General features: G+C 51.7%; 2 protein-coding genes across 3 annotated transcripts; one reads left to right on the top strand and one right to left on the bottom strand.

Annotated features, from left to right (window-relative positions):
• Slc15a3 (solute carrier family 15 member 3) lies at nt 1-16,215 on the top strand. The gene is made up of 8 exons (XM_041660859.1): nt 1-1,170; nt 6,202-6,479; nt 10,698-10,845; nt 12,196-12,306; nt 12,806-12,974; nt 13,842-14,000; nt 15,454-15,609; nt 15,899-16,215. Exons 1-8 carry the CDS (start codon nt 613-615, stop codon nt 16,051-16,053), a joined length of 1,734 nt encoding a protein of 577 aa, XP_041516793.1. The 5' UTR covers nt 1-612; the 3' UTR covers nt 16,054-16,215.
• On the bottom strand, nt 16,097-27,837 carry Tmem132a (transmembrane protein 132A). Of its 2 annotated transcripts, none has more exons than XM_041660857.1 (11): nt 27,596-27,837; nt 25,024-25,238; nt 24,509-24,727; nt 23,540-23,871; nt 22,274-22,423; nt 21,752-21,950; nt 21,509-21,652; nt 19,923-20,125; nt 18,391-18,664; nt 17,864-18,055; nt 16,097-17,451 (listed from the first exon to the last, which is right to left on the bottom strand). In XM_041660857.1, exons 1-11 carry the CDS (start codon nt 27,693-27,695, stop codon nt 16,408-16,410), a joined length of 3,072 nt encoding a protein of 1,023 aa, XP_041516791.1. In that variant the 5' UTR covers nt 27,696-27,837; the 3' UTR covers nt 16,097-16,407. The 2 variants fall into 2 exon arrangements, with proteins under 2 accessions (XP_041516791.1, XP_041516792.1); XM_041660858.1 differs by having other exon boundaries at nt 21,752-21,947.

The following is a 27,837-nucleotide window of genomic DNA, read 5'->3' as shown; positions in this document are numbered from 1 at the left end:
TCCAGAAGAAGGGAGATTTTTTTTAGAAAGCTGAGTGACAAGGGACCCTGTGACCCATACGCTTTCATTTCTCCTAAAAACTGGGTGACGCAGGCAGCCACAGGGCCAGTGAGAGGGGAAGTCCGGAGTTTCTTAAGAAGCAGAGAGACGGACAGTCTGAGCCTGGAGGAAAAGACAGAAGAGACTAGGGGGAGGAAGGGAGGCAGTGAAGCGAAGAGGGGTGTGGAGGAGGTGGTTGCAGGACCCGTGGGGGAGGCATTGAGGCTCAGGTGTCATAGAGAAGGGGACAACAGTTGAGAAAAGGCAGCAGGGGAGGTGGGGGCAGGGGTGAACTAGCAGGAAGGAGGGGAAGGTTAGAGAAGTGGAGAGCCGGGGTGATAGCGTGTGGGGATAGACAAGGCCGCAGTGGAGGAGGGAGTGGAGGAGGGGTAGAAGCACTGGGGCGGAGATGAACTAGGGAGTGGAAGGAGAGAATGGAAAATTATGGTGGAGATCGAATCTGGGTAGCAAGGAGAGGGACCTGAGGGGAAAAAGAGGAGAAAAGAGGGCAATTGGCTTAGGAAAAAAGGCAGTAGAGGAGAGGCTCTGGGTCACCGAGACAGGAGGCCCACGATGTCCACACCTCGAGCTCAGGAACAGCCAAGCAGATCTGAGGAGCGGCGACCGCTGGTGGCTCAAGGCCCTCGGGGTCCCCGACGATGGAGAAGGACAGCAGCCGCAGCGGTGCTGCTGGTGGAGATGCTGGAACGCGCTGCTTTCTTTGGCGTCACCTCCAATCTTGTGCTCTACCTCAACAGCTTGAACTTCAATTGGGAGGGCGAGCAGGCGTCGAGGGCCACACTCCTCTTCCTGGGCGCCTCCTACCTGCTGTCTCCTGTGGGAGGCTGGCTGGCTGATGTGTACCTGGGCCGTTTTCTCACCATCTCGCTCAGCCTGGTACTCTACCTGGCTGCCTCGGGCTTGTTGCTTACTACCATCACCGACGATGGCCGCAGATCCTTCTGCGGAGAGATGCCCTTGTCGCCGCTGGAACCCGCCTGCCCATCCGCAGACTGCCCAGGTTCCTGGTCCAGCCCCTACTGCGCCACCACCCTCTACTTGGTGCTGCTGCTCCTGGCGCTGGCTGCCAGCTCTGTCAGGAGCAACCTCACTTCGTTTGGAGCTGACCAGGTGAGTGGCCAGAGGTTCTAGCCTCCAGAGTGACTTCAGACAAACCACTTCCCCTCTCGGCACCAGTTTCCTTATATAAAAACAGAAGAGCTGCTTGCTCTCAAGACAGTCATGCAATCTTTAGTAAGACTAGACATAGCTCCCACCTCTAAGCCATGCCCCAAGCCTCAGGCCAAGTGCCTTTAATTTTTTTTTTTAAAGACAGGTTCTCTGAGTTCCAGGCTGGCCTCCAAATTTGTGGCTGTGGAAGGCCTTGAACTCCTGAACCTACTGTCTCCACCTCCCAAATGCTGGTGTGCCACTATGCCTGCCCCAGTGGGGTGTGTGTGTGTGTGTGTGTGTGTGTGTCTTATTTTGACACAAGGTCTCACCAGCCTGGTCTAGAATTCATTAAGTAACCAGGTTGGCTGATGCCTCTCCTCCTGGCTCAGACTGCTACGTGTTGGGATTCAGCTGTGAGCCACCATGCCTAGCTGTGGTGGCTTTCCATGTTTTAACTTGGCCTTCTTACCTTCACCAGGCCTGGGTAGTGTTGTAATCTCTCAGCTTACCTCAGATGACAGAGAGCAGCAGGTCAGGAGGGTTGGTGAGGCCACTGAGCCTCAGGTCCTTGAACCCTGTATTGAATCCTAATGTATTATTGGGACTTGGCGGCTGGTGCAGGGGCCAGTCAGGCTCTGCTCACCCAGCAACACCAGAGGCAGTGGGCACACATATTCAGATCTCACTGTGCCCCTTGTCAGAGGGGCAGCCAGATATATACCTCGACCTCAGTCCTTGACACTCCCCTGGGACATGAGGTGGCATATGGGGAAAACAAAACCAGAAAATAAATACTTGCTAAATGATGAACTTTAAGCCTTGCTGCCATGGTCCTGTTTTGGTAGCTATGCACAAATAGTACCATTGATAATAAAATAAACTAGGAGAGAATATTATTAAAAGACAGCGGCAAGATCACAGGCCGAATGCAGAAACAGTCATAGACAGGCATGGGGAAGGCAAGGTGTCCATGCGCAGAGAGACCCGTGATGCTGGCAGTGTGATCAGGCCGCTGGGTGAATCGTACTTTCTCTCTAATTCAATCTGTTTCCCTCAGAAAGCACTCCTCAGTCAGGCAGTTTCCAAATGAGCTATGTCTTTCAGTTGGTATCCACAGCCTGGCACCTCACAGTAACCTGTGTCCTTGCCGAGGATTGCCCCTTTTAGCAACAAGTATTGTATTTGTTTGTGTGTGAGCAGATGCACAGCAGAGGTCAGCAGCGTGTGTCGGGTCCCTTGGAACTGGAGAGACAGGCGTTTATCGACAGCTTGAACCACAGGCATTCTTCTCTCTCTCCCATTCGGTGTTGACCAGGAGATTCCCAATACTTGTCAGAAAGAATGTCCCATCTTCTACCAGCTTTATTCTTTCATTGACATCCCACTACTTGCCCACTCCCAGCTGCCCTGCAACCCTGGTGTAGATAGTGGTGGCCAGCTCTTACAAAGGGCTGGAACGCAAGGAACAAGCTTATTCTACAAAACAGAATATAGAGAGTGGTTTGTTGATATTGTGTGTGTTGTGAAGAAGAGCTGGCAGGGGAGTAGATGGTATGCCACCTACAGCACAGGGTGATGATGTGTGGGTCTCCATTTGGTTAGGGGGAGTCTCCTTATGGGCAATTCCTGGCATGTGATTTGTGCCCCATGAGGGAAGGCAGGCCCAGATTGGTAGCGTACAGTTCTGGAAGGTTACACAAGTTGCTGTGTATAGAACATCCACTTGTGCAATATCACCTATGCAAATAAGAGCCATGCAAATCTGGGCAGTTCCTGTTGATGGAGATTCAGCCCATCAAAGCTCAGGTCAGAAGGGCAGCTCTGTCAGCTCAGAGAACTCTGCCACTAACAGTCTGGAATTCTTAGACCAAGCTTATGAAAATTCCCTAAAGGAGGCCATCTCTGTTTTCTGATCTCTCATCAATGGCCTTTTCATCATCCCTCCAAGGGCCTTAGCCACCAAGCACCTCTTCTCTCTTTCCTTCTGGCGGCAGAACTGGTTGCCCAGAGGCCAGATCACTGAGCCTCCTGTGACATCTATAGCTTTATTCAGTGAGTTGTCTCTTCAACTCGGGCATTGCTATTTAAACATAAAATCACTGTCCATAAGATGAATACAGTTTCTATGTTGGCAACCATCACAACAACCATTCATTGTGCTGGAATTCTTGATTCTCATCTGGTGAGTGGCTTCAAACCAGACTCTGGGTTGAGGGCTCCTTTCCTGTCCCACATCCCTGTAATTTTTGCTGTCTTGGTAACCTGCTTCCCAGGATAGTGCAGAGACACTGGATTGGCTTGAGGCAAGGTAGACTTTACTGGATTTGAGTTCTTTAAAGATGGTTCTACTGTCTGGGCGATAGTGGCACACGCCTTTAATCCTAGCAGTCAGGAGGCAGAGGCAGGTGAATCCCTGAGTTCAAGATCAGCCTGGTCTGCAGAGTGAGTTCCAGGACAGCCAAGGTTACACTGAGAAACCCTGTCTCAAAAAACGGAAACAAAACAAACAAACAAACAAACAAAAATGGCTCTACTGTGGTGGAAATATGGGTGGGGCCACAGGATTGGGTGAGCACAGGACAGGCTGCCGCAACACTCAGGAGGTTAGGTAGGCGGTCTAGGGATATGTGGAGCTTGGCACCATCTGGAAGAGAGCCATGCATAGGTACTGCAAGTTTAGCAGAGTTGCTGATTTCAGGAAGGGCCATCCATCATTCTCCACACGGCGTTCGCTTACTCTGGAAGGACTCATTTATATCCCGCATGGGCTGCCTGGCCGGCCCCTTCCAGTTACACTTGTCATCTGTACTTACTTCCAATTAATGAATGGAAGTAACTGTTAATAATGGGGTGTATTCAATTTTCTGCTTGAAGGTCCAGGCAAGGGTTCCCAGTAAGCTGACACGGCAGTGCCGCTCCTTCCTTCTCCAAGGGAGAATCCCAAAGGCAGTGCAATTTTAAGCACATCTGTATGAATTATAATTTTACATTTAGATAAGGAGGAAAACATTTTTCGCTTCCTCAGCACAACAGCTGCAAGGAAAGCGTGGGAGAATCCTCTTAGTAAGTGGAAATATGTATTCCGTGTTAGAAGGATGGTGATGAATCCTAAGATTTGGTGGTTGTTGAAAGATGACTTTTAGCCAGCCTGGTACCACAGACCTGGAATCCCAGATATTTGGGGGGTTCAGGAAGGAGGATAACAGGTTTTGCAGAAGCCACAGAGTAAATTCAAGGTCAGACTCCACAACTTAATGAGAGTCTGTTTCAAAATAAAAGTCAAAGAGAGCTGGAGATGTGTCTCAATGGTAGAATACATGTGTAGCGTGTTTGAGGCCCTTACTTGGATCTTCAGCATGGAAGGCAGCGGGTAAAGGGGTAAGAGTACATGCTACAAAAGCATCAAGACCTGAGTGAGATCCCAACAACCTGTAAAAAGCACAATGTGGGGTCTGGAGAAATAGCTCAGAGGTTAAGAGCACTGACTGCTCTTCCAGAGGACCTGGGTTCAATTCCCAGAACCCACATAGCAGCTTACAACTGTCTGTAACTCAGTTCCAGGGGATCTGACACCCTCACACAGACATAAATGCAGGCAAAACACTAATGCACATAAAAAGAAATAAGTTTTTTTAAAAAAGCACAGTGTGAGCACACATGCCTGTCACCCCAGTGCACACACACATGTAGATAAACCCTAGCAATACATGCACATACGCACATGCCTACATGCACATACACACATGCACACATACACACACATACATACACACACATTGATAAACCTCAGTATACTTGCACACAAATGCACACACACACGCATGCACACACACGTGTGCACAAACAAGAACAGAGAGAGTCATTTAAGAAGCAACCCCCAGTTCTTCTGGCTTTTCAGAAAGAAGGCCTGGGTCTTCCTACTGAGCTGCTGAATCAGAATCTAAGGGCCATAGACTAGGAGTGGGAATGAGGCCAATGCAGGTAGCCCGAGACAGCAGGACAGAGTAGAGGATCTACTGTTTGTAGAGCGGCCTAACTCCTGGGGTGAGATCTGCCCTTGCCAAGGAACCACCTCCACCCACCTCCAGTTTCTCTATCTTTGTCTGGCCACGAATAGAAGGGAGGTTAGCACATCAGGAGGGGTAAGCTTCATGCAATACTCAGTCTGCAACCCGATCCTCAGAAAAAAACTCTTAACCAGTCTCGGCCTAATCTTTCAGTGGTAGGCATCCATCACGTTTAATAGTGTGGGATGAGCAGAGACTTTTTATGGACATTTTGCTGATTATGAAAGTAACACACAGCATGGGCTGTTTAAAGACAAAGGGGTAAATCATCCAGAAGTGAACAACATGGCCCTGAAGACATCTGCTGCATGGCCTAGCAGTAAAAACAATGTGTGTCATGAGCATATAAAAACAGCTGGGTAAAAGTGTTTCCGTCGTTAACTGGCTCTCAGGAGAAGGGCGTATGTGTGCATGGACTGGGGAGATTGTTCAGCAAGTGACTTGCTTACTGTGCCAGCATGAAGACCAGAGTTTGAGTTCCCAGAGCCCTCACAGAATGCCAAGCGGACTTGGTGGCCTGCCTATAATTCCTGTCTTAAACAACAGAGACGGGATCCCCAGAACAACCTGGCTAGGAAGATGAGCCATATTGATGAACTCTGGGTTTGGCTGAGAGACCCTGCCTCACTGAGTAAGGTGCAAGAGTAATTGATACATCTGACCTCAAAACTCCATATATGTGTGTGTGCACCTCTGGACATGTGTGCCTACAAACATACAAACATATTTGCAAACATATGCACACCACATACATGAAAAAGAATATTCATTATTCACTTAATGGATATTTATTGAATATATATTTAGTAATCAGAGACTAGGAATATGCTTATTTGCTGACCCAAGAAGCATCCCTGTGGGATGTATGAGTCCAGAGGACTTCCTGCGTCCTTCCTCACTCTCATCTCTGGCTGGATGGCAGGTGATGGATCTTGGACGGGATGCCACTCGCCGCTTCTTCAACTGGTTCTACTGGAGCATCAACTTGGGTGCTGTACTGTCCCTGCTGGTGGTGGCCTTCATTGAGCAGAACATCAGCTTCCTATGGGGCTACGGCATCATCGTAGGCCTTGTGGCCCTGGCATTCTTCATTTTCCTCTTTGCCACCCCTGTCTTCATCACCAAGCCCCCAACAGGCAGCCAAGTGTCATCTATGCTGAAGCTTGCCTTCCAAAACTGTTGTCCCTGGCGTCCTTCCAGGTAACAGAGGGTAAAGGTGGCTGCCAAGCCCCCTGGGGGATGCCAGATGCAGCTTGTTGGGCTTTGGGTTCCGTTTGAGGGCTGGCACTGATGAGAACCTGCCCTCCAGGTGACTAAGGATGGTGGTTAAGGGGAAAATGACGGGGGTGCTGCTGGTGATGGTGGCAGAAGTGTGGGGTGATGGTGGTAGTAGTGTTACCGATGATCTTCTAATTAGAAATCATAAGGACTGGGCTGTGGGGATGGCCCAGTCAGTAAGGCTTGCCTGAGTTTCATCCCAGACCCAATAGAAAAATGCCCTTCATGGTGGCACAGAGCTACAATCTCAGCACTGGGGAGGTAGAGACAGGTAAGTCCCTGGGAATTGCTTAACATCCTGTCTAGCCTAATTTGTGAGCTACAGGCCAATGAGAGATCATCTCAAAGAAGGCAGACAGCATTCCTAAAAATGATACCCGAGGTTATTCTCTGGCCTCTACATGCGCATGCACACATGGGCACCTGCACACACTCGCACGCACACGCACACACATACATTTAAAACCATGTTAATAGGGAGAAGGAATTAAGAAAGAAACTCACTGCACCCCCAGCCTACACAGGAACGTGCACACACTGTTCTAATCTCATTCTGTTGCTGTAACAAGCACCACGGTCAAAAGCAGCTAAAGGAGAAGGGCTTATTTTGGCTTACAGGTTACAGTCCGTCGCTCAAGAAAGTCAAGGCAGGAACTTGAAGCAGAAACCATAAAGGAACACTGCTTGAGGCTCGCCCAGGCTTGTGTTGGCTTTTTTATAGAGCCTGCCTAGGGAATGGTTCCCACCACAGTGATCTGGGTCCTCCTATATCAATTAAAAATCAAGGTAATTCCCATAGACACCATGGCCAATATTAACTGAACAACCCCTCGATTAAGACTCCCTTCTTGCCAGGCGGTGGTGGCACACGCCTTTAATCCCAGCACTCGGGAGGCAGAGGCAGGCGGATCTCTGTGAGTTCGAGGTCAGCCTGGTCTACAAGAGCTAGTTCCAGGACAGGAACCAAAAAGCTATGGAGAAACCCTGTCTCGAAAATTAAAAAACAAAACAAAACAAAAGACTCCCTTCTTCAGGTGACTCTAAGCCGTGTGAAGAAGTTGGCAATTGAAGCTAACAGAGACACATGCACACATGAACTAAACACAGAAGCATTCTCTCTCTCTCTCTCTCTCTCTCTCTCTCTCTCTCTCTCTCACACACACACACACACACACACACACGAATGTGTACACACACATTCACAATTTTAAGAAGGAAAAGAGAAATGCAGAGCACAGTGATGGTCTTGGCAGCAGCAGTGGAGATGTATGATGGGATTGGTAGTAAAAAAACACTGCCTGTGATCTTATGGTGACAGTCAGGACGGGTGGGTAACGTGATGGGCACAGTGATGCACCCCAAGATATGAACTGCACGTTGGAGAGGACTACACTGGCGTTATTTCCTTTCTTGAGTCTCAGAAGATGACATTCTTGGACAAGAAAAGGATCAGATAGTCTCAGGACAAAAGACGAAGAGCAAAGGTCAGAGGTGTAGCTACAGCTGATCTAATTATTCCAAAATAAACAACCCTGTTATCAGGTGAAATAGTCTTCAGAAAGTAATTTCATGGCTCCCTATATCATGAGCTCACAACTGAGAGAAACTGATTCCAAGTGTCCTTGGAAATGCTTGGTAGTCTACGTCTGTCCCTTCCATCTGGTCTGTTTTTTTTTAATGTAGTGTGTGTGTGTGTGTGTGTGTGTGTGTGTGTGTGTGTGTGTGTGTATGTGTGAAGCAATTACTTATATTGTCATATAATTAAATAAAATTTGGGAGTCAGATATCGGGGTAAAAACCTGATTGATCAGAGAAGTATCAGAGAAGTGACCAGTGACCTCTCTCTCTCCTTCCTCCATCCAAAAGGACTGTGAATCTCTCTAAACCCCTCCCTCCTACTTCCTGTGTCTCTCTATGTCCTGGGTTCTCTAAAACCTCTATGGCTGATTCTGGTCAGCTAGTAGCTAACTCTGCCCTTTGATTCAAGGTAAACTTTATTGGCAGTATCGGGAGTATCAGAATGTGATCAAAATATTCCACAACGTGTGTGTGTGTGTGTGTGTGTGTGTGTGTGTGTGTGTGTGTGTGTGCCTGCTTACAACATGCATATGAAGATCATAGGACAATTTGTGATAGTCAGTTCTCCCTTCTACCATGTGGGGCCCAGGGGTCAAACTCAGGTCATCAGACTTGGTCGCAAATGCCTTAACCTATTATTTCCTTTGTTGTATCTCCAGTCTCTGGGTTTCTCTGTGCAGCCCTGGCTGTCTTGGAACTCACTTTGTAGACCAGGCTGCAGAGATCCACCTGCCTCTGCCTCCTGAGTGCTGAATTAAAGGTGTGAATCTCTTTTTAAATTAGCTTCCAAAACAGCAGGTTTCCTTCTGACGTTTTCATACATTTTTCCCCTTCCTCATCTCCCTGACCCCACTCCTTACTGTACTCTTCTAGTCCCTCTTCTCCCTTCCTATCACGTATTCTATTACCCTTCCTAACCTCTCATTAAAGCCTCTTTTTATTTTCTTCTCTCCCAGTCCCCTTTCTAGTTTCCTAACATCTAAACACACTCATACATACATACACATATGTAATAGTTAGCAGGTGGGATCTCCCTATGACGGAGACCATGCAGCATTTGTCTGGGCCTGGGTTACCTCACTCAGCATAATGCTTTCCAGTTCCATCCATTTTCCTCAGATTTCATAATTTCATTGCTTTAGATAAAAAAATTCTATTGCATAAAATTGACCACTTATGCCAAGCAAATCTATCTCTAGTTCCAGGCTGGGCCCAGTTCCAGCCAGGGTCAGTGGAGTCTCGAGAAAAGGGTGATGCGCCAGCCTTCCCCAGCCTGCTGGGCTGCTGGAGGTCAGTCCATGAAGGTACAGGTGCCGAGGAGTCTGGTGGTTTTAATTAGCCGTTACTGCCTCACAAACCACACTGCAACTTTCCACTCAAGCATCAGCTTTTCATTCTCTTTCAAATGCTGTGGGCAACTATGGTTAGTGGGGTGTGGCTTCCGCTGCTCTTAACATCACCAGGTCATTTGGGAGCTTTAAAGGGCTAGATTCTAGCACTTTCTCACACGGTGGTAGGAGATGGTGAGCTCAGAGCTCAGTTGGGACTGATGGTGGAAGCCTAAGTCTCCCCTTCCCTTGGCCTTCTTCCCGTGGCCTCATCTGTAGCTTGCACTTCTCGGGGATGGTGTCTGGGATGGGAAAAGGAGCATTCTAAGGAGGAATGTTCCAGAAGGTGGGTGATAGAAGCAGCTGTGGGTTTTCTTAAGGTTTGCAGGTTTTGCAAAGCATGACATCACATCAGTCTCTCTCTGTGGAGTAAAGAGTCACAAAGCCAGGCTGGATCTGGCAAGAGAAACAGACCACAGCACTGTTGAGGAACAGCACTGATTGCTGGGAGGGGGAGTTCATGGCAGCTGTCCCTGAAGGAGACCAGCTGGACATTTTCGTTTTGGAGTCTCGGGGGACAGCTCAGGGCTTTTGGATGAGAAAGGTTCAGAAAGCTTGAGGGCAAAGGGTAAAGGTCATAGTGCTGGTCAGACTATCTGGTCTCCTGGTAATGGTTCTTCCATCTCTGCTTCTCCCTCCACTCTCCACCCCACTGCTAAGTCCACTGAGGATAGACCTGGGTCAGCAGCAAGGGAGTTGGGGTGCATCAAATCTGTGGGAGACTCTTGAGTTAGATTGTGTTGGGACTCCTGTGGTTCTCATGACAAATGGATACCACAAGTCAAAAACAAAAACAAAATCCCTGAAGACTCTTCTGGGTTTACTCCACGTCCCTCAAACCCAAAAGCTGTTTTTAGCCTGAGAGTGGTGAAAGTCTGAAGCCACTCGTGATAGTTTGGGTGACATCGACGACACCATCACCAGTGGGGGTGACAGGAAGGGTGGTGGAGTGGCTAGGATTCTCAGGGATCTGGGAACTGGTTCTCTCCATCCACTGTGTGGGCCCTGGGAATTAAACTGAGATTAAAGGCCAATTCCTTTGCCGGCTGAGTCATCTCATTGGCCTCTCAATGGGGATCCTGGAAGGAGGATGATTGAGGTAGAAACGGTGGCTCTAGTGCTAGAGAGAGCTGAGCTGTGGCTGTTGTTTTGTTTCTCTCCTATGGCCTTACAGAGACTCTGAGGGTGCCCTTCTGCTGCCTGACCAGAGGTCTCACCCACGGGGTCCTTCTCCACAAGAAGACATGGCCAACTTCCAGGTGCTGGTGAAGCTCCTGCCTGTGATGGTGACTCTCGTGCCTTACTGGATGGTATATTTCCAGGTAGGCACCCCACCTTCTGATCTGGGGCCTGGCATCCCAGCCCCTCATAGGCTCAGCCTTTGCTGTAAACGCCTGCAGCATTACCTCCCCAGGGTAATGGTGTGTGTGAGTGTGTGCAAGCATGTCCATGTGTGTGTGTCCATGTGTGTGCACATGTGCATGTGTACATAGACTTAGTGTGCATATGAGTGTATGTGTGTGCACCATACATGTGTACATGCGTTTTCACATGTGTGGAGCCAGGGCAGCAACTTAATCCTGTAGTTGGATTCTTCTTTGGACCTCCAACACACAAATAACAACACAGAGAATTATTATTAATAATGAAAGTTTGGCCTTAGCTTAGGTTGTCCCACTAGCTCTTATAACTTAAATTAACCCATTTATTTTAATCTATGTTCTTTTGTGTGGCTTGTTGCCTTGTCTTCCCCATCCTGCCACGCTGCTTTCTCTGCCTCTCACTGGTGACTCTGTCGTCTTCTTTCCAGAGTTCTCTCTCCTGCCTAGCTATTGGCTATTCAGCTTTTCATTACACCAATCACAGCAATACATTTTCACATAGTGTACAAATCTCCCACAGCCTATTCCATTCCCAGCTCCTACCCCCAAGTAACAAGGCCATTGCTTCCCACACCCTCTTTGTTGGATGGAGAAAGCCTAAAATAGGATCATAGCCTGCTACTCTAGGGTGGCACAGACTGTCCCATAAGATAGAGGAACATGGTGAAGATGTCCATACCAACTGTCAGGACATTGACATCCTTCTACAATGGCTAACAAGTAGCTGCTGCCCTGGGTGACCCCCAAAACACCCCCTTGTCTGGTACCCTGCCAGAAGTCTCCTGGAACCCCTCCACTTCATGACAGCTAGAGTGCCAACGTCTGGGATAGCGAGGGGCAGGGCCACCAAACCTGTCCCTTCCAGCGGCTGTGTCCAAAGCCATGCTGGCAGATCAGTACCTCGACCCTGGCTGTGTCAGTCTTCAGGACTCAGCTTCAGTGTCAGACGACAACTTCCAATGGAGACAGTCATGTCATTATTCCCCCACTTCACTGAACACTTATCCATACCCACCCTGTGTAAGATGTGGAGACACAATGGGAAGGCCATCTGAGCAGCTGCAGCCAGGCTCTGGGAATGTCTGTGATTATTGCTCGTAGCCTAAGGACATCAGAAAACCTCATCGTCAAGGCTGTCTCTCAATATGAAGTGGATTGGGAGTGCCTTTTCCTGTCCGGGGGAAGGGCCAGCTGCCCAGGGATACTGCTGAGGAATACCTGTCCCAAAGCCTTCTGGAGCCAGAGGTTCAGTGACCAGCTCTGTCCCAACCTGCCTCCATCTCTCCACAGATGCAGTCCACCTACGTCCTGCAAGGTCTTCACCTTCATATCCCCAACTTCTTGCGGACCTACCCTACCAATAGCTCTTTGGCTCTGAGTACAGAGAACAGTAGCTACAGGGTAAGAGAATAAGTGTGCGGTCAGCCCCAGCCATGCTGGGAGCATCCTGTGAGACCTGCCTGCACCCCGCCCCAACCCCTCAGTGATGTGGCATGCTTAGGACACAAGAAAATAACCAGCAGGATGGAGGAACATAATACCCAGTCCCTCTCTCAGCATGACCAGTTGCCCACAGGACCTCAGGCTTGGTGTCCCCCACCCCCGACATGCTGCTGCTCACCCTCCAGTGCACACACAGGGCCCTATTCAATCTGCCTTCCCACTATTTCCCTGGGACCCTTTCCACGCTGTGCTCATGATAGAAAGTTGTGTACCCAGAAGAACTTTGCCTTCCCTGATATAATCCTGTCCCTTAGTTACACAGCTGAGAAGACTTGAGTACTCTGGGGGGTGGGGGGGGAATGGGACAGGAATACTAGCCCTGGGTTACTAAGGGGCATGGTCCAGCCCAGAGTTCTTTCTGCTCTGCCAACCTGTCTCCTGGCCCCCTTCCACCCAGATCCCAGAAGCCTGGCTCCTGCTGGCCAATGTTGTGGTGGTACTGGTTCTGGTTCCGGTCAAGGACCACTTGATTGATCCTCTACTGCTGCGGTGTAAGCTGCTGCCATCAGCTCTGCAGAAGATGGCCCTGGGCATGTTCTTTGGGTTTACTTCGATCATTGCAGCAGGTGCGTGGTACATCACGTTCATTCAGACCTTGAGTTAGGAGAGTCTGCCTTCAAGACACAGTATAAGGGAGTGAATGTCACTGGGTGAAATGGTGCACACTGAGAGTCCTTGGCACTCAGGAAGGTTCAAGGCCAACCTGGGCTACACGAGACTGTCTGAAAACCAAGATAGATAGATAGATAGATAGATAGATAGATAGATAGATAGATAGATAGATAAGTAGAGGCTGAAGAAATTAAAGCTAAATGAACACTGTCTTATTGGTCACGTGCAACACAAACTAGATGTGGCTGTCTTCTTTAATTTTGTCCTGTTCCACCCTCAATAATCTCAGGAGTTTTATTGCTTCTTGGGTAAGGGGATAGAGTCTCCAAAAGGCTGGGTGAGTTGCCCAGGTTTGCACAACAAACCAGTGGGAGGCCAGGATTGGAATGCAAGTGCCTATGTGCTTGTGATTAGTTCACCAGGGCCAAGGGCTCTCCCAGGCATTGAAGGGGAGAAGACAAAAACTTAAGGCCAGGTTGGAAACACTACCATAATGCCCAACCTTGCCCTAGAGAAGTCATGTGATCTCACGGGAAGTAGGCCAGCTGAAAACCAAATAGACTGGGACTAAGATTCAGTCCCAACTGCTTATTACCTGTGTGATTCTAGGCTGTTGCTCAATCTAAGTTTCACTTTCCTCATTTGCAAAGAATGTCATAACAGACTCCAGATTAATAAGAACTCCTGTGAAATACAAAACCTAGCTGAGCTTCCTAGCAGCCAAGGCAAAAAAAAAAAAAAAAAAGAATTGGAACTCAAGCTCTAAACTGCCTGGGGTGCTCTGACTATACTCTTTTGCTCCCCACCCCACAACCCCCCAGGAGTCCTGGAGAAAGAGCGCTTAAGGTACATCAAAGACAACCACACAGTGCCTCAGCTGATTGGGAAGGACTTGTACTACGCGGCACCACTGTCTATCTGGTGGCAAATCCCCCAGTACCTGCTCATCGGCATCAGTGAGATTTTTGCCAGCATTGCAGGTATTCTGGATTCCCTCCCCAGCTCTTAGACTGCTGCTAAGCTCTGCTTGGGTGTATGTCCCTCTAGATCGGGGGGACCATAGGCATAGCACTCTGGCTTCTGTATGGAGGGCAGCGGTGATGCCAAATGAGGTCTACCTCTGTTCCGGTGAGGTTGTGAGGTCGAGGGACTTTCTAGCACTGGGTCAGGCTTGAGCCAGCCATTGCAACAGACCCCTAGGAGTTGGGGGCTAAAAGGCACTTTCCATATGTCCCCTGAGCTGTGGGTTCTGCCTTTGTAGTCATTGTTCCTTCTGCCCCTTTCTTTGAAAATCCCCTGGGTTGGGTGCTCTTCCCTTCTGGAACTCAGCACTGTGTCCTATAGTGTGTACATGCACACATGCACACATGCGCACGTGTGCGCGCGCACACACACACACACACACACACACATACACACACCAACCCTGTCCCAACTTAGTCAGGAAGCCAAAACTACAAGAGCTGGGTAGGCTCTCCCACTTGGCTATGGAGGGAATTCTAGACCTTGATGATAAATCTGACCCTGTGAATTTAAGTTGCAAAAAACCACCAGACTCGGACTGGGGACTGGAGAGTGTGGCTGGACTATGAGTAAGGTTGGGAGGGGTGAGGAGATGGGCTTCTGGGGAAGTTAAAGTCAGCAAGTGTAGGAAGGATCTTCAATGTAGTGGAACCAGCATGAGCCGGGGGGGGGGTGTGTGTGTGTGGAGGACAGTCACAGTGGGGCCAATGGCTGAGCCTGGGTGGGGAGTTTCCCGAGGCCAACAACACCCTTCGATCCTCCCATCGGTTCTATAGGAAATGGAAGCCTCCAAGAAGTTCCAGAGAGCTTGCAGTTGTGGCACACGCCTTTAATTCTAACAGAGGCAGGCAGATCTCTGAGTCTGAGGCCAGCCTGATCTACAGAGCGAGTTCCAGGACAGCCTGGCTATAGAGAAACCGTATCTCACAAAAACAAACAAACAAAAGTTCCAGAGACCCACTCAGCCATGTATGGGTGATGAAGTCAGGGCCCAGGACAGAGGAGACAGGGAGGCCAACCTTTGGAAACTATTTCAGATGCTGAGAGGAAGTGATGGTGGTGCTGTGGAAGGTCAGCACAGAAAGTGGCTGAGGAAAAGCGGAAGCAGCTGCTAAGATGTCACTCATGCCCCGTCACTGGGGTGCCCAGGAGGAAGGAGACTAGTCAGAGCTCTGGGTAGCGTTCATAACGTCCAGGGGGAGGTGCTCCATCAGATGAGAAGGGCAGATACAATGTGTCATGTCACAGGCATGCAGGTACTGTCAGTCATGGGGACACACTGTCCAAGGGAATTAGGATAGAGGCTTGGAAAAGAGAGAATAATGTGACCCCCCACACACTGGGAGGTTAGCAGTGGGGTCCATCTCTGCTCCCCCTGTAGCCCAAGTCCCTCCCTTCTTTCTCCCACAGGTCTGGAGTTTGCCTACTCAGAAGCTCCACGCTCCATGCAGGGTGCCATCATGGGCATTTTCTTCTGCCTTTCGGGGGTAGGCTCACTGTTGGGCTCTGGCCTGGTGGCCCTACTGTCCTTGCCTGGGGGCTGGATGCACTGCCCCAAGGACTACGGTGAGTGAGAGGAGACCCCCAGGAGAAGATAGGCATGGAGGGCGGTGTAGGGATGGGGTGAGCAGTCATGCTTTAGACTCGGTGGCCCTCAGAGGCACCTTCCCACTTCCGGAACTCAGCCATTACTGGTGTTTGGTTCAAGTCTCCAAATAAAGGAATAGGAGATTCACTGAGAGACACTTGGGGAGTTACAATATCAGAGGGCTCTCTACCCAGTGCTCTCAGACCACACCCACTGGTGTGTGGCTTTAGCCCCTCCCCACCCACATGTCAGCCTTCCTGTCCTCAGGGAACATCAACAACTGCCACATGGACTTTTACTTCTTCCTGCTGGCCGGCATTCAGGCTGTCACAGCTGTCCTGTTTCTCTGGATTGCTGGTCACTATGAGAGGACTCGTCAGAACCCAGCCTCCCAGGGCGTATCCAGCAGGCTCAGGGGCTGAATCCGTTCTTCACCTACCCGGAGAGACAGTGCCATCGCCACCCACCCGGAAAGACAGTACCATCGCAATACCTGCTGTGCCCATTCTCTTCTCATTTATTCTGTACCCAACATTAGAATGAAGTGGTTCCCATAAATAAGGGGCATGCACCCTCCCTCTTGACCATGGTCCACGACAAGGGGTGGGGTGGAGGGGGCCTGGGTTCGGGTCCCCAAGGGGTCCCAGCAGGGGACTCGGATCAAAAAGCACCAGAGGATGAGCGTGAGGACCAGGTAAGAAGTCCAGTCAGACATCCCACTGGTCCCACTGCCTGGGTTGGTGGCTGAAGCTGCACCATGGCAGGTCAGGGAGTGGTCAAGAGCTGCCCCGGATTCTCTCCATGTAGTTACGAAGCTCCTCCGGGTCCTTCAGGCCCATGTCCTCGCACACCCAGCGGATGTCCTCCTCACCTGCCACCAGGATGGACTGTACAGCCGGGGCCCCTACAGGCTCCTCAGGCAGCTGGGCTGGGGGTGCTGGCGCAAATGTCACAAACTCTACTCTCTTTCGACGTCCCCCAGCGTCTTTGCGGGCCAGGGTGCTTGAGGAGCCAACGGTGCCCTCTGAAGCACTGGGGGCCACAGTTGAGGCATCCCCTCCTGCCCTACTTTCACAGGGGCATCCCCCCTCCCCCTTGGGTGGGCCCGGGGAGGAGCATCGGTCCAGCTGACGACTCAGTTCCTCCTGATTGGTGCCCAGCCAGACCCAGTTATGGGGCTGGGGGGAGGAAGGGTCCGTAGCGCTGTCGGGAGGCTCTTTGCGCTGGTAGCGCAACACGAAGACCACACCATTGACCAGAAAGATGAGGATGGCCAGACAGAAGATACCCAGCAGAGCATACATTCCCAGCTCTAGGTCGGTGACACGCCGAGGGGCAGGCACCATCTCTTCCTCGTCTTCCTCCTCTTCTTTGGCCTCATCCTCTTCCTTCCCAGTTTCTTCCTCTGCCCGCTCAAACTTGCCTCTGACATCCATATGGCCCCCCATACCACCTGCTACCCGCCGCTTTCCCCCCACAGTGGCTTCTGTGAATGGTGGGCTCCGGGCGGGACTGGATGGAAGGGCAGGTGCTGGTGTGGGCAGAGGGGGCAGCCCCAGCCAGGCAGTGCCTGAGGCCAGGGGCACACGATGTCGGCCCCGGCGGCACGGTTCTGGTGGGTGCAGAGCCACGTGTAGGGGCAGCCCTTCGGCACCCACCCCACTCACCACCACACCAAGTTGGGCTCCCTGCTCTTCAGCCGGCAGGACGGCACTGGGCTCCTCAGCTGAGACCGACAGTCCCAGGTCACTGCGGTCGTAGAGCTCGGCAGGGGCCAAAGTGTGGTCAGAGAAAGACAGCCACAGGGAGAGGGCCACCTCCTGCAGGGCACACAGACACAGGCAGAGACACGCGAGGGCACGCACGCATGCACACACAAACCACTCCCACAGTGACAGGCCACACGGAAGAAAAAGCACGGAGGAAACAAGAGACACAAGGCAAATGGACAAAACACAGGGAGAGAGGGGACGCGTGTCAATCACCTGTCTGCCACTCAGCCCAGGAGTCTGAGTCCTCAAGAGAGCCTAGTGAACCTCCCAATGCCTTGCTCCAGCCAGTCTCTGCTGGACCACTTCCAGCCACAGAGAACTCTACCTCATGGGAAGTAGTCCTTATTTTGAAAACCCTAGAGCAAGGGTCCAAGTACCAGGACCTACTTCCTCCCCTCCTCCTCCACCATCAGCCCCCATCAATAGCTGTTGACCATGCTCCCTGATCCCCAGCCATCACCTGCTTTGGGGCTGGAAGAGCTGACTGGGCCCAGCATGTGGCTGTGACCTCCCCAGGGTGGGATGTGCCTCGGCTCAAAGCCAGTGAGATGCCCATCACGGGCTGCACACGCAGCTCCAGCATTGAGACCTTGTCGTCTGTCACAGCCAGTGCCTGTTCCCCCAGGATGGAGTCAGAAAGCGGGGAACGAACCTAAGAGAGTGGGAAGCAAATGAAAGTTGGGGTGGGTGGGGTATCCTGCCCACAGTCTACCAGCATCTCTGTACTCTAATACACTTGAAGACTCCAATCCACAGCAGAGGACAGGGCCCTTCTGGTGGCCTCTCCCCACACATCTATTCCCTCGTCCTTCACACCTGCCACACTTCCTGCAGTGAGCTCCATTCTCACTCAGCCTCCTAGCCCTCCTAGACCTGTCCTCCCCAACCACGACTACAGTCTTCACAGCTAACCAGGAACATTCTGGGGAGGTGCCCTGGGGGCAGGGGGCGGAGTCTTACTCTTTAGCATCCCCTGTGGTGACTCACCTCAATAGAGGTGACTCCAGGCTCCCGTCCCACTAGGACGCGGCCGCCTTCCAAGGAGGCTATGCGAGGATCTTGCACGTGGGCGTGGGCTGCCACGAGGTGAGTCACATCCAGCAGCCAGTCAGGGCCGAGAAGGTGAGTGAGGCGGCGGCCACCGTCCAGCGGATGGGCCACAAAAGGTACCAGGAAGCGCACACCAGCTCGCTGGTACTGCAGGCGACAGCCGCGGGAGCGCCTCTCGGCCTCCTCAACGGTGGCCTCAGGTTCAGGCTGTCTGCAGGGCGGAGCATCAGTGATGGGCCCGCCCACTAGAGACCACGCCTTGCCCAAACTCCAAACCCAGCAAGGCCCTACCCAGCCACCCATCTAGAGGTTCTAAATTGAAGTTTAATGCCTCAGTTTGCACAAATGACAAAGCAAGAATAGTAACCAGAGGTGCCTGACTGGTGTATGCCTCATGTTCTTCAAACTTTGTCCTGAATACCCAAGTCTTTCTGTTCAAGTCAGGGATAACCAGACCCGTGTTGCGTGTTGGCTGGTGAAATGTGCCTATCTGTACAGTTGGATACTTCTGGAGTGGGAAGGTGACAATGGGGTGACAACTCTGTTTCTACAGGGCATGAGAGCCTAGGCACCTCATCCTTGCTCTCAAGGTCTGGTGAGCTTCCCCATTACCCAGTATAGTTCGTTTTTACAGAGTGCACACCATTCAAGGCTTTGGGATAGAGTAGTGAACCTTCTCAGGGATGAAGTGTGGAGCTGGAGAAGGATGGACAGAAAACCGAGCAAAAATAATTCGTACGTGTTATAGCCGACAAGGAAGCCGGGGGAGAGGAGCTATGGAGGCTGCCAGTTAGACTACAGTGCCCAGGGTTCTGGTGGTCAAAGGTAGGTGACGGCTAATATTGTCAACCTGACAAAACCCAAGATCATCTAAGAGACAAATCTCTGGGCACGACAGTGAGGTCATTTTTTTCCTTAATAAGTTATTTTTATTTTATGTCTATTGGTACCCTGCCTGCATACATGTCTGTGTGAGGTGTCAGGTCTCCTGGAACTGGATTACAGACAGCTGTGAGCTGCCATGTGGGTGCTGGGAACTGAACCCGGGTCCCCCAGAAGAGCAGGCAGAGCTCCAAACTGCTGAGCCATCTCTCCAGCCTGTGGGGCAGCTTTGTAATAGGGTAACCGAGGTGGGAAGACCCGCCCTAACTAACTATGGGCAGCGCCATCCTATCAGCTTGGGTCCCAGTATTGAGTAAAAGGAAAGTGAGCTGAGCACCAGCGTCCATCCCTCTGCTTCCTGACTTGGAATGCAATGTGGCCAGTCCAGCTCTCTAAACTCCTGTTGCTATAACTGCCCCGCCATAATGGGCTGTGCTTTGAATGGTGAGCCAAATAAACCCGTTTCTTAAGTGCGCAGTACGCAGTGTTTCAGACCCCAGCCTGGGTCCCTGGAGGTGCTCACTGTGTATCCTCAGGCCCCAAAGGAAGTCACCAAATCCTAGGGCTCCCGCAGGCTTGCAACTCACCCTTCCGCTGGGCCTGGGACCCGCCAGCCTCGGATCTGCTCCAGAGTCGAGTCTGTCAGCTCAATGTGCAAGGGGAGCAGTGGAGCCCATACAGTCAGCCTCAGTGAGGCCCGCAGTCGGCGCCACCAGAAGTCCACCCGCACTCCCTTGGCACCCCGGCTCTCCTGGCCCGCCACGAACACGGCGTCACAGGCCTCAGATACCTATGGAACGGCAGAGATGGACTGAGACACAAAGGACAGGCTGTAAGATGGCATCACCTACTGCAACCATAAGTAGGGCTACAACTCAGATTCAATTCTGTACGGCATAGAAATGTGTGTTGTGGTGGCTGTTCTTAGTTTAAACATTTTGCTGTGCTAAAATCCACCCCAGAGGTACTGGGCCATACTTTGGGTTCTCCAGTGGATGAGCCGGGCCATCTGCATGCAACACACACAGCCTTCCTCCTAGCATGATCAGGACAGAGGTGTCACTGTTAGCCCCTCAGTACCAGTCTCAGACACGGGTGCCAGAGTGTCTTAACACGGGTGTCTTAACAACCAGACGCAGCTAAGTGGGTGAAGGCTAAAGAGTAAGACAGGCCCACCTACCCAGGGAGCCCAGGGTGCTGTCCCTGCTGTCTGGGATCTGGGTCAGTGCATCCTCATTAACACATCAAGATGGAGAAAGCTGTCTACCCTCTTAACCTCACAGGTCGTTACAGCAGTGATTATTATATTAATCTTCATCAAACGATAAGAGCAGTAACTGCTGATGCTTCGGTTCTTGCTATCTGCTGGATACTGTCTCAGGGACTTTTAACACTTCCAACAGCCTAATATGTTAGAGTTGAGGGACCAGGGGCTCGGAGAGGCTAAGACACTTGCACACGACCACACAGCTAGTTTATAACAAAGAAGGGCTGCGATGATTCATATTGACACCTTGACAAGATCAAGAGCTCCTTAGGAGACAAACCTCTAGACATGTCTGTGAGGGAATTTCTAGATTGAGTTCACTGAGATGAGAAACCCCATCCTAACTATGGGCAGCATCATCCACAGGCTGGGTCCCCCGCCTCCTGCCCCGCCCACTACCACCGAATAAAAAGGAGAAATCCCTTTTTCTCAGCACCAGTATTCCGCTCTCTGCTTCCTGATAACAGTGCCATATGACCAGCCTGCCTCAAGCTCTGAACTGTAGCCTTGAGCTATGCCAGAACAAACTCCTCCTTCCTAAAGTCACCTTCCTCAGGGATTTTGTCACAGCAGTGAGAAAAGTAACTAACACAGGTCTCCACAAAAATGTCCTGACTTCAAGGGACACACATGATTCCAGCTCAGCTCCCTGGCCGGGGCCGAAATGGGCGATGGACAATGAATGTGGAAATAAGCTTAAGGCCGCACTTTTAGAGTTACCACTTTTAACTTTAGTTAAACTTTACTAGACAGATGATTGGGATGAAAAAAAAAGAAAGGGTGACGTCGCACAGCCCTGCCCATGAAGTTTGTGCTTGAGAAGCCATTCTCTTGGAGCTGTACTACAGGACAGAACAAAGCTACGTCTCACTGTGTATGCTCACACAGATGGGCGCTGCCACTCACCTGCAGGACCTGTGTGTTGGCTGACTCACAACCAATGTGCTCTGTCACCTCCTCCAGGGCTCCCCCACTGTCCACAGTGACAAGCCGCACCGGGATGCGCTGGGGCACTCCTGTCAGTGGAGCCGTGTTCACCAGCTCCTCGGCCTGAGGGTGCAAGGTGCAAGGGTTGTTTAGTTTCAGGGTTCTCACCCGGGGTTCCTGGGATCAGGATTCCGTGGGGCTGAGCCCAGGTTAGCTTCTTACCTTGGTCAGGGGGATGAGGGCTCTGATATCCCGCTCAGATACCAGGATCTCCCAGACCATTTTGTCTTTCTCTGCTTCGGGGGCCTGACCCGGATACTCCAGCTGCCACGTGACTGGGCGAGTGACTGCCACACCCCCACCAGTGCTATTCTCCACCGCGAAGTCCACCCACAGGAACTCGGACAGTTCAAGGGGACTGCTGGCAGAAGAGAGAAGAGCTGAGTGTTTGCCAGCTGCCAGGTAGCATCTGTGTTCATAAGCAGTCTCTATGGTTATCCCCATTTGATTGACAAGAAGATCAAGGCATAGGGACCATGCAGCTCTCCTAAGATCACAGTGTAAAATGACAGAGCCTAAACCTCCATCCTGGCTACAAAGCCCAACCTGGCCTCCAGGCCCCTCTTAAGAGCCACAGGAGGCACTGATTTAGAGCCCCAAAGGCTCACTGAGGTGGGGGGCATCCACTGGACCCCCATACCTGTTCTCTAGCATTCTAGGCCTAGAACTCTCTTTTGTGCCCACCTGGAATCTGGTCCTGCAGGCCCAGTGCGGTGACAGGTGATCAGGCTGGTGTGGTGCTTTGACCCCTTGAAGCGGTCTAACTTAGCAGTCCAGACGGCGGGCTGGGCTGGACGGGCAGCTGTCACCTGCAGCCCTTTCTTCACCTTGATCCTGCAAAGAGCAGATGGGTTTTGGTCTGGATAAAGACTGAGCTGCAGGTTGCAGGGGAAAGGCAGACAAAGCACTGAAGATGTCAGTTTCCTGGCGGGCTTTCCTCCACCTGGAATTTCTTCGTATCTCTCTCAGAAGGACCTCACCTCAAGACAGGTCACGTCACATTCCTTCCTCTACCCACCCAAAGGCCACTTACAACTCTACTGTCCACAAGCTGGCATTCCAGAACCTCCAGGTCCTAGCTCAGCCTCAACAGGGGCAGCGACATCTCTCCATATATTCTGGGCTGGTGCCACACCAAGAGTTGTCCCTCCTCAGCCCAACACACAGTCATGACCCCAGGCCTTTGCTCAGACTAAACCTATAGTCTAGTCTGCCTTTCTTCCCAAACACAATTTCTTGTAGGTGTTAGTAAATGGCTTTCTCCCTTACTCTGCCCACGGACCCAAGTTCTCAGGGCACTTCCCTCAGCCACACAACCAACCCAATCTAGTTCATGCCCTCTCTCTGAGTCCTTGGTACAGGTGAGCGCTGGGCCTTCCACCTCTGTGCCTCTCCGGTGTGGAGACACAGGACTGGTACTGTAATATCTGTGGACTCAGCGGATGAGTGAGCCTGAGTGGGCATGACGGGTAGGAAGACACGTTGGGTAGGACTCCCGTATGCCCACCCTATGGTAGAGGAAAAGTGACATTACAGATCCTTGTCAGTTTCACTGATTTGGGGTGGAGGATGCTTTGGTTTAACGTCCTACAGACAAGGACGTATAGAATGGGGCCTTTGATGTGCAGGAGTAGGCTTTGTCCAAAGCGCCAGCCCCCTACAACAACAGTAGCAAGCAGAGGATCCTGTGGGTGGTCGATCCCCATAGATACCTGTCTCGTCAGCATTTGAGCATAGCCCAGCACTGGACACTACACTTCTCGCGCCCCAAGCCTCTCCTACTTCAACTACCACAAGACATAAAGTCCTGGGGAAGCTTCCCCACTTCTGGGCTGTGATCATCACAGGGTCTTACAACTCTCTGCTGGGGACATTTATGCAGAACTCGTGGTTTAAAGAGGCCAAGAGCTCCAGTGAGGACTGTAGGGTACCTATTGCCATGCCACTCACCGAAGGGTAAGAAGACTGGCCGTGAAGTTGTGTCGAAGCAGGAGAGTGGCGGTGAAAAGCTGGCCAGGCCGCATGGGTACATCGGGTGCCCGCAAAGTGACTGCTTCATCCAGAGGTACCTCCTGGTACTGTGGGGGGTCGGCCGGGTGCAGCTCCACACCACCCACTGGGAGAGCCTGCTCCCTGGGTTCTTCCTCCGTGCCAAGGCCACAGGCCCCAGGTCCCTCGCCCGCGGGCTCCAGCGTGTAGGCCAGTTCAGCCCTTGTGGTGGCACTTTGGGAGAACCAGTGAGAGGGGAACTCCAGTTCCACCACGCAAGCGCCCAGAGATGGCTGCAAAAACAACGAAGGCAGGGTGGGAAGGAGGTTCACTCCCATTGCAGAGAAACCTAAGCTGGAGAGCTCTATGAAAGGCAGAACCAAGGATGTTTTCCATGTGCCACAATAATCTCGGGACCCACCAGGTCTAGGGTTTAGAATAATACTCTGTAGGTCATGCTTCTGATCTCCAGGACAGACTTGTACCAAAATGCGACAATCTTGACCACATCCAGGACCTGCCTAGAGCTCAGAATATCAGAGCAAGAAACAGATCGCCTGTGGGTCTTTGGGCCTAGCTCCACAATAGTAGAAGTAGAACCCACAAAAGTTTGAGTTTCCACACACTAAGGTTGATGGCTCTGTTACAGGGACTCTTACATTTGGCTCATTTATTTCTTTTCCAGTTCCCAATAGGCGGGAACTGTTGTTAGTCTACTTTACAGATGAGAAAAAACTGAGGCTCAGAGGGATTAAATTATGTGCCCAAAGTCATGCACCATGGACTGAAATTCTTAAAGGAACCTCTCCTAGAGCTATCAGGACCCAAAACAGAGCCTGGGGGCTCATGCCCTAGACTTCCCAGACTGCAGTCGAGTTCTTCCCTCTCCACCCTGGCACACCTGTATGGCACAGCAGCAGAAACACTCACCTGGAAGCGGCAGGCTTGGTGGGCAGTGCCTGCAGGGTGCGTGGCATGCAGTCGGGCGCAGGGCAAGCTGCTAGGTCCTGGCGGCCAATCCTGCCCTTTAAGGTGGAAGAGGACACGGGCATAAGGCTCTGCTGGAGTCACAGCTGCTTCCACTGAAACAGCCCTCACATCCCAAGGGACAGGTCGCCGGTGGGGCTCAGTGACCCTTGGAGGGACCACCTGGAAAAGAACGAGGATGCTCAACTGCAGGGTGGGTGGAAAGGCAGATAACAATGATAGCCAGAGACGGGATCTTAGCATGGAAAGAGATTAAGGGCCTCAGTCTTCCCGAGTGAAGAATGGGTAAAGCTGTCTATTGCCATACTACCCTGATGTACCAAATCGTGCCTGATTTCATTAGTTAAGCAAGACTAGGTCTGGTTAACTCTTAAACAGAAGAACGAGAAGAGCCCCAGAACCCCAGACAGAAGAACTCATGAGTCTCATTTGCCTAGTCGTCACTGCCCTATCCTTACCTGCTGAGTGGCAAAAGGTGGGTAGGATGCCCGAAGAAGTGGCTGTGCCCTGGGCCAGGGCTGCAGGAGCAGAAAGGTCTCAGAGCGGGAGCCCAGAGAAGAGTTGGCAGGTGGGTAGTGGCCCATCTGCTGCACACGGAAATGCTCAGGGGCATCCAGGAGTTCCAGGGCCACTGGCAAATAGATGGGGTCCCCGGTGTCTTGGTTACTGCCAACTGAAGAAGAATGGGGGTAGATAAGGGATGGTTTTGGAGCAAGCAGAGGTTGAGCCGAGTTCCATCCTCACTGTGGGGCTGGGCAGGAGAGGGAGAAATGGGGTACAAATGTGCCATCTCTCGGATGTAGAAGAATAATCCCATTTCACAGATGAGGCGATTGAGGTACAGGGAGCCTCACAAAGGCAGAGTTTGAGAGTCAGGATTTGAAAGTAAACTTCCCCACCGATCCTTCTACCTTCCACAGACATTGCCTCTCTCTCCATCAGAGGTCTTTCAGTGTCTCCCCTACATGTGCCTACTACCTGGCTGCCTCAGAAACCACATTTGAAGGGCAGGACTCCTGTACTGGGGTCTATTCAGTGAAAGATAGTTCTGAGCTGAGCTTTGTAGAAATGGGGACTTTTGTTGTGTCTGGGTCCTTTGGTGTACTTGATTGGACATCACCTCCAAGTTCACCTATTGCCACGGCACACCCACACCAAACTTCCAAACTTGATCCCTTCTTCTCTGCCCCAGCTGGGGGTTGGGGTTCAGTAGTGAGACTTGGGGAGGATACCAAGGAGGTCCATGAGGCTACTGGCACTCACCAACGGTGGGAACCACAAACCCAAGGAGATGGAATACTCAATCACAAAAACCACTAAGGCCCACTAAGGCTGTATTGATTTATCCTATAATCCCAAAAGAGTAAGCACTTAACCCCAGACAGATTCAACTTTACATGTATTAACTCTTTCTGTTCTCACACAGCTCTGTGGATTAAGTTCTATTATGACATACTCTCTTGATGGGTTTAGAAAATGATCTGTGAGGGTTCTCCAACCTAAAGATCTCTCAGGACGGACCTGAGAGGCCAGTAAGGGATTCACCACCAAGCTACCCAGCCTTTCTATCCAATGCAACACCATTATGCCACATGAGCCTCACTCCTAAACAGTGCCGCCACCCTCCTTCAGGGCCAAGAGCAAATGCTGCCTGCTCAAGGAAGCCTTCTGTGGTCATTCAGTCTGTGCCCCTCACCAGACTCCTTGTTCAGGCTCTGCTTGCTGCTGCTGTTCTGATAGGGGATAATCCTCCCATGGTCCAGACTAGCTGGACCCACGAGACGACATGCCTGGTTCTGCTGCCTCTTCTGAATTAGCCTTCTGACAACCACAGAATCTGTATTACTCATTCTGGAATTCCCTCATCTCTCCCTGGAGAGGCTTCCGGGGAGCCCAGGGAGCTGACGTTCTCGCCTAGCTGTACACCATGAAAGACTGGCCAGTAACCAACATCTTGAAGCTGAGGTATCCTCAGCAGTAGAGGGGGGTGGGAGTATTTCATGACCTATGAGCAGGGGAGGGCTTTGTAAACTGCGGTAGAATCCCACAGTGTAGAATCATAGAATCCCACGAGAAGTGACATTGTTGGTGAGCGGAATGGTTGACAAAGCTTTTCTCCCTCCCCTTTCTGGAGAGGTTATTAGGGCTCCCACTGGGTCTGCAGGGTGGGGAGCAGGTGTCTGAAAGAAGTTCTAGAACCAGCTGCCTCAGCCCCACAGTTGAGCCGGGATGGTGGTGGTGGTTGGTGGGGGGGCACCCTTCCCCAGCATCGCCATCACCACTCCCATATCCCTAAGGGTAACAAGTGAATGACTGCTGGCCCCTGGAGTGGCTACGGTCCACCTTCTAATTCACTGCTTCCATAATTACAAGATGCTCAGTAGCCCAACTCCCACGGACTCCCATGGTCTCCCATCACTGGGAGTCCAGCTCTCTTGATCGCGGCAGGAGGATAGAGAATGCTTCACCATCTCCCAGTCTCCCATAGCATCTTCCACCTTACAGCCCCAGCTCGTGTCAGGCACGAGGTAGCTGCTGACCCTTACCCAGTGATGGGTACACCCACAAAAGCTCGGAAAAGCAAGGCTGGGACTCTCCCTGAAGACTCCAAGGTCAGAGATCTCCTTGGGACAGGGAGAAACGCACAATCTATCGGATCCCAGGCAAAGGTGCTGTTTTGCATTCCTGGGACTGGTGGGCGGGCTGGTGGGGGGCTAGAACAGCAGGTTGGGGGGTGCACCGGGAAGCAGTGCAGCAGGTTAGACGCTAGAACTGGAGAGGAGGCTCGCTGAGGAGTTGGGACCAGGCAGGTGCGGATGGGAGAAAGAAGACTTTAGACCCAGGTAGGAGCATCCAGATGATGCACAGGGAAGAAGGCAGAAGAGCAGCTGGCTGGGAACCGGTTTCCCAAGGTTGGACCTCTCCAGAACATCACTCTGGGTTTTAATTCCAGGGCCCAAAGGCTTGAGGGCATCACTGGCGCACGGCCTCGGCCAAGCCGGGTCACCCCTCCCCTCCCTTCCCACTGACCTCTTACGACTTCCAGGGCGAGGGCCACCAGGAGGCAGAGCCAGACACCATAGGGCCCCCGAGGGGCCGCAGCCGCGCATCCAGCCATCGAGGCGCGCATCCTTCCCGTCGAAGGCGGGTTCCAAGCGCTCAGCTCAGGTGCCTGCTTTCCGGCCCCGCATCTCCCGCGCCTGCTCCGCGCCGGCCCCTCTAGCCAGCCAGTTCCCTGTGCCCGCCCGCGGCTGCAGTTTCCAGACAATGGA

The sequence above is a fragment of the Microtus oregoni genome, unplaced genomic scaffold (genome assembly GCF_018167655.1).
Source record: "Microtus oregoni isolate MIOR12 unplaced genomic scaffold, Mior012 000012F_ref0000307, whole genome shotgun sequence".
NCBI lineage: Eukaryota > Metazoa > Chordata > Mammalia > Rodentia > Cricetidae > Microtus > Microtus oregoni.
The sequence above is the reverse complement of the archived record's forward strand: the minus strand, read 5'-3'. Positions and strand labels throughout refer to the sequence as shown.

Coding starts and splice junctions, on each gene's coding strand:
- Tmem132a (XM_041660857.1), bottom strand. CDS start 27,695: ATGCGCGCCTCGATGGCTGGATGCGCGGCTGCGGCCCCTCGGGGGCCC. Junction 21,653..21,751: donor CCCTCATCCCCCTGACCAAG/GTAAGAAGCTAA, acceptor TTGCACCCTCAG/GCCGAGGAGCTGGTGAACAC. Junction 18,665..19,922: donor GTCCCAGGCCCAGCGGAAGG/GTGAGTTGCAAG, acceptor TCCGCCCTGCAG/ACAGCCTGAACCTGAGGCCA.
- Slc15a3 (XM_041660859.1), top strand. CDS start 613: ATGTCCACACCTCGAGCTCAGGAACAGCCAAGCAGATCTGAGGAGCGG. Junction 12,307..12,805: donor CAGAGAACAGTAGCTACAGG/GTAAGAGAATAA, acceptor CCTTCCACCCAG/ATCCCAGAAGCCTGGCTCCT. Junction 14,001..15,453: donor GATTTTTGCCAGCATTGCAG/GTATTCTGGATT, acceptor TTTCTCCCACAG/GTCTGGAGTTTGCCTACTCA.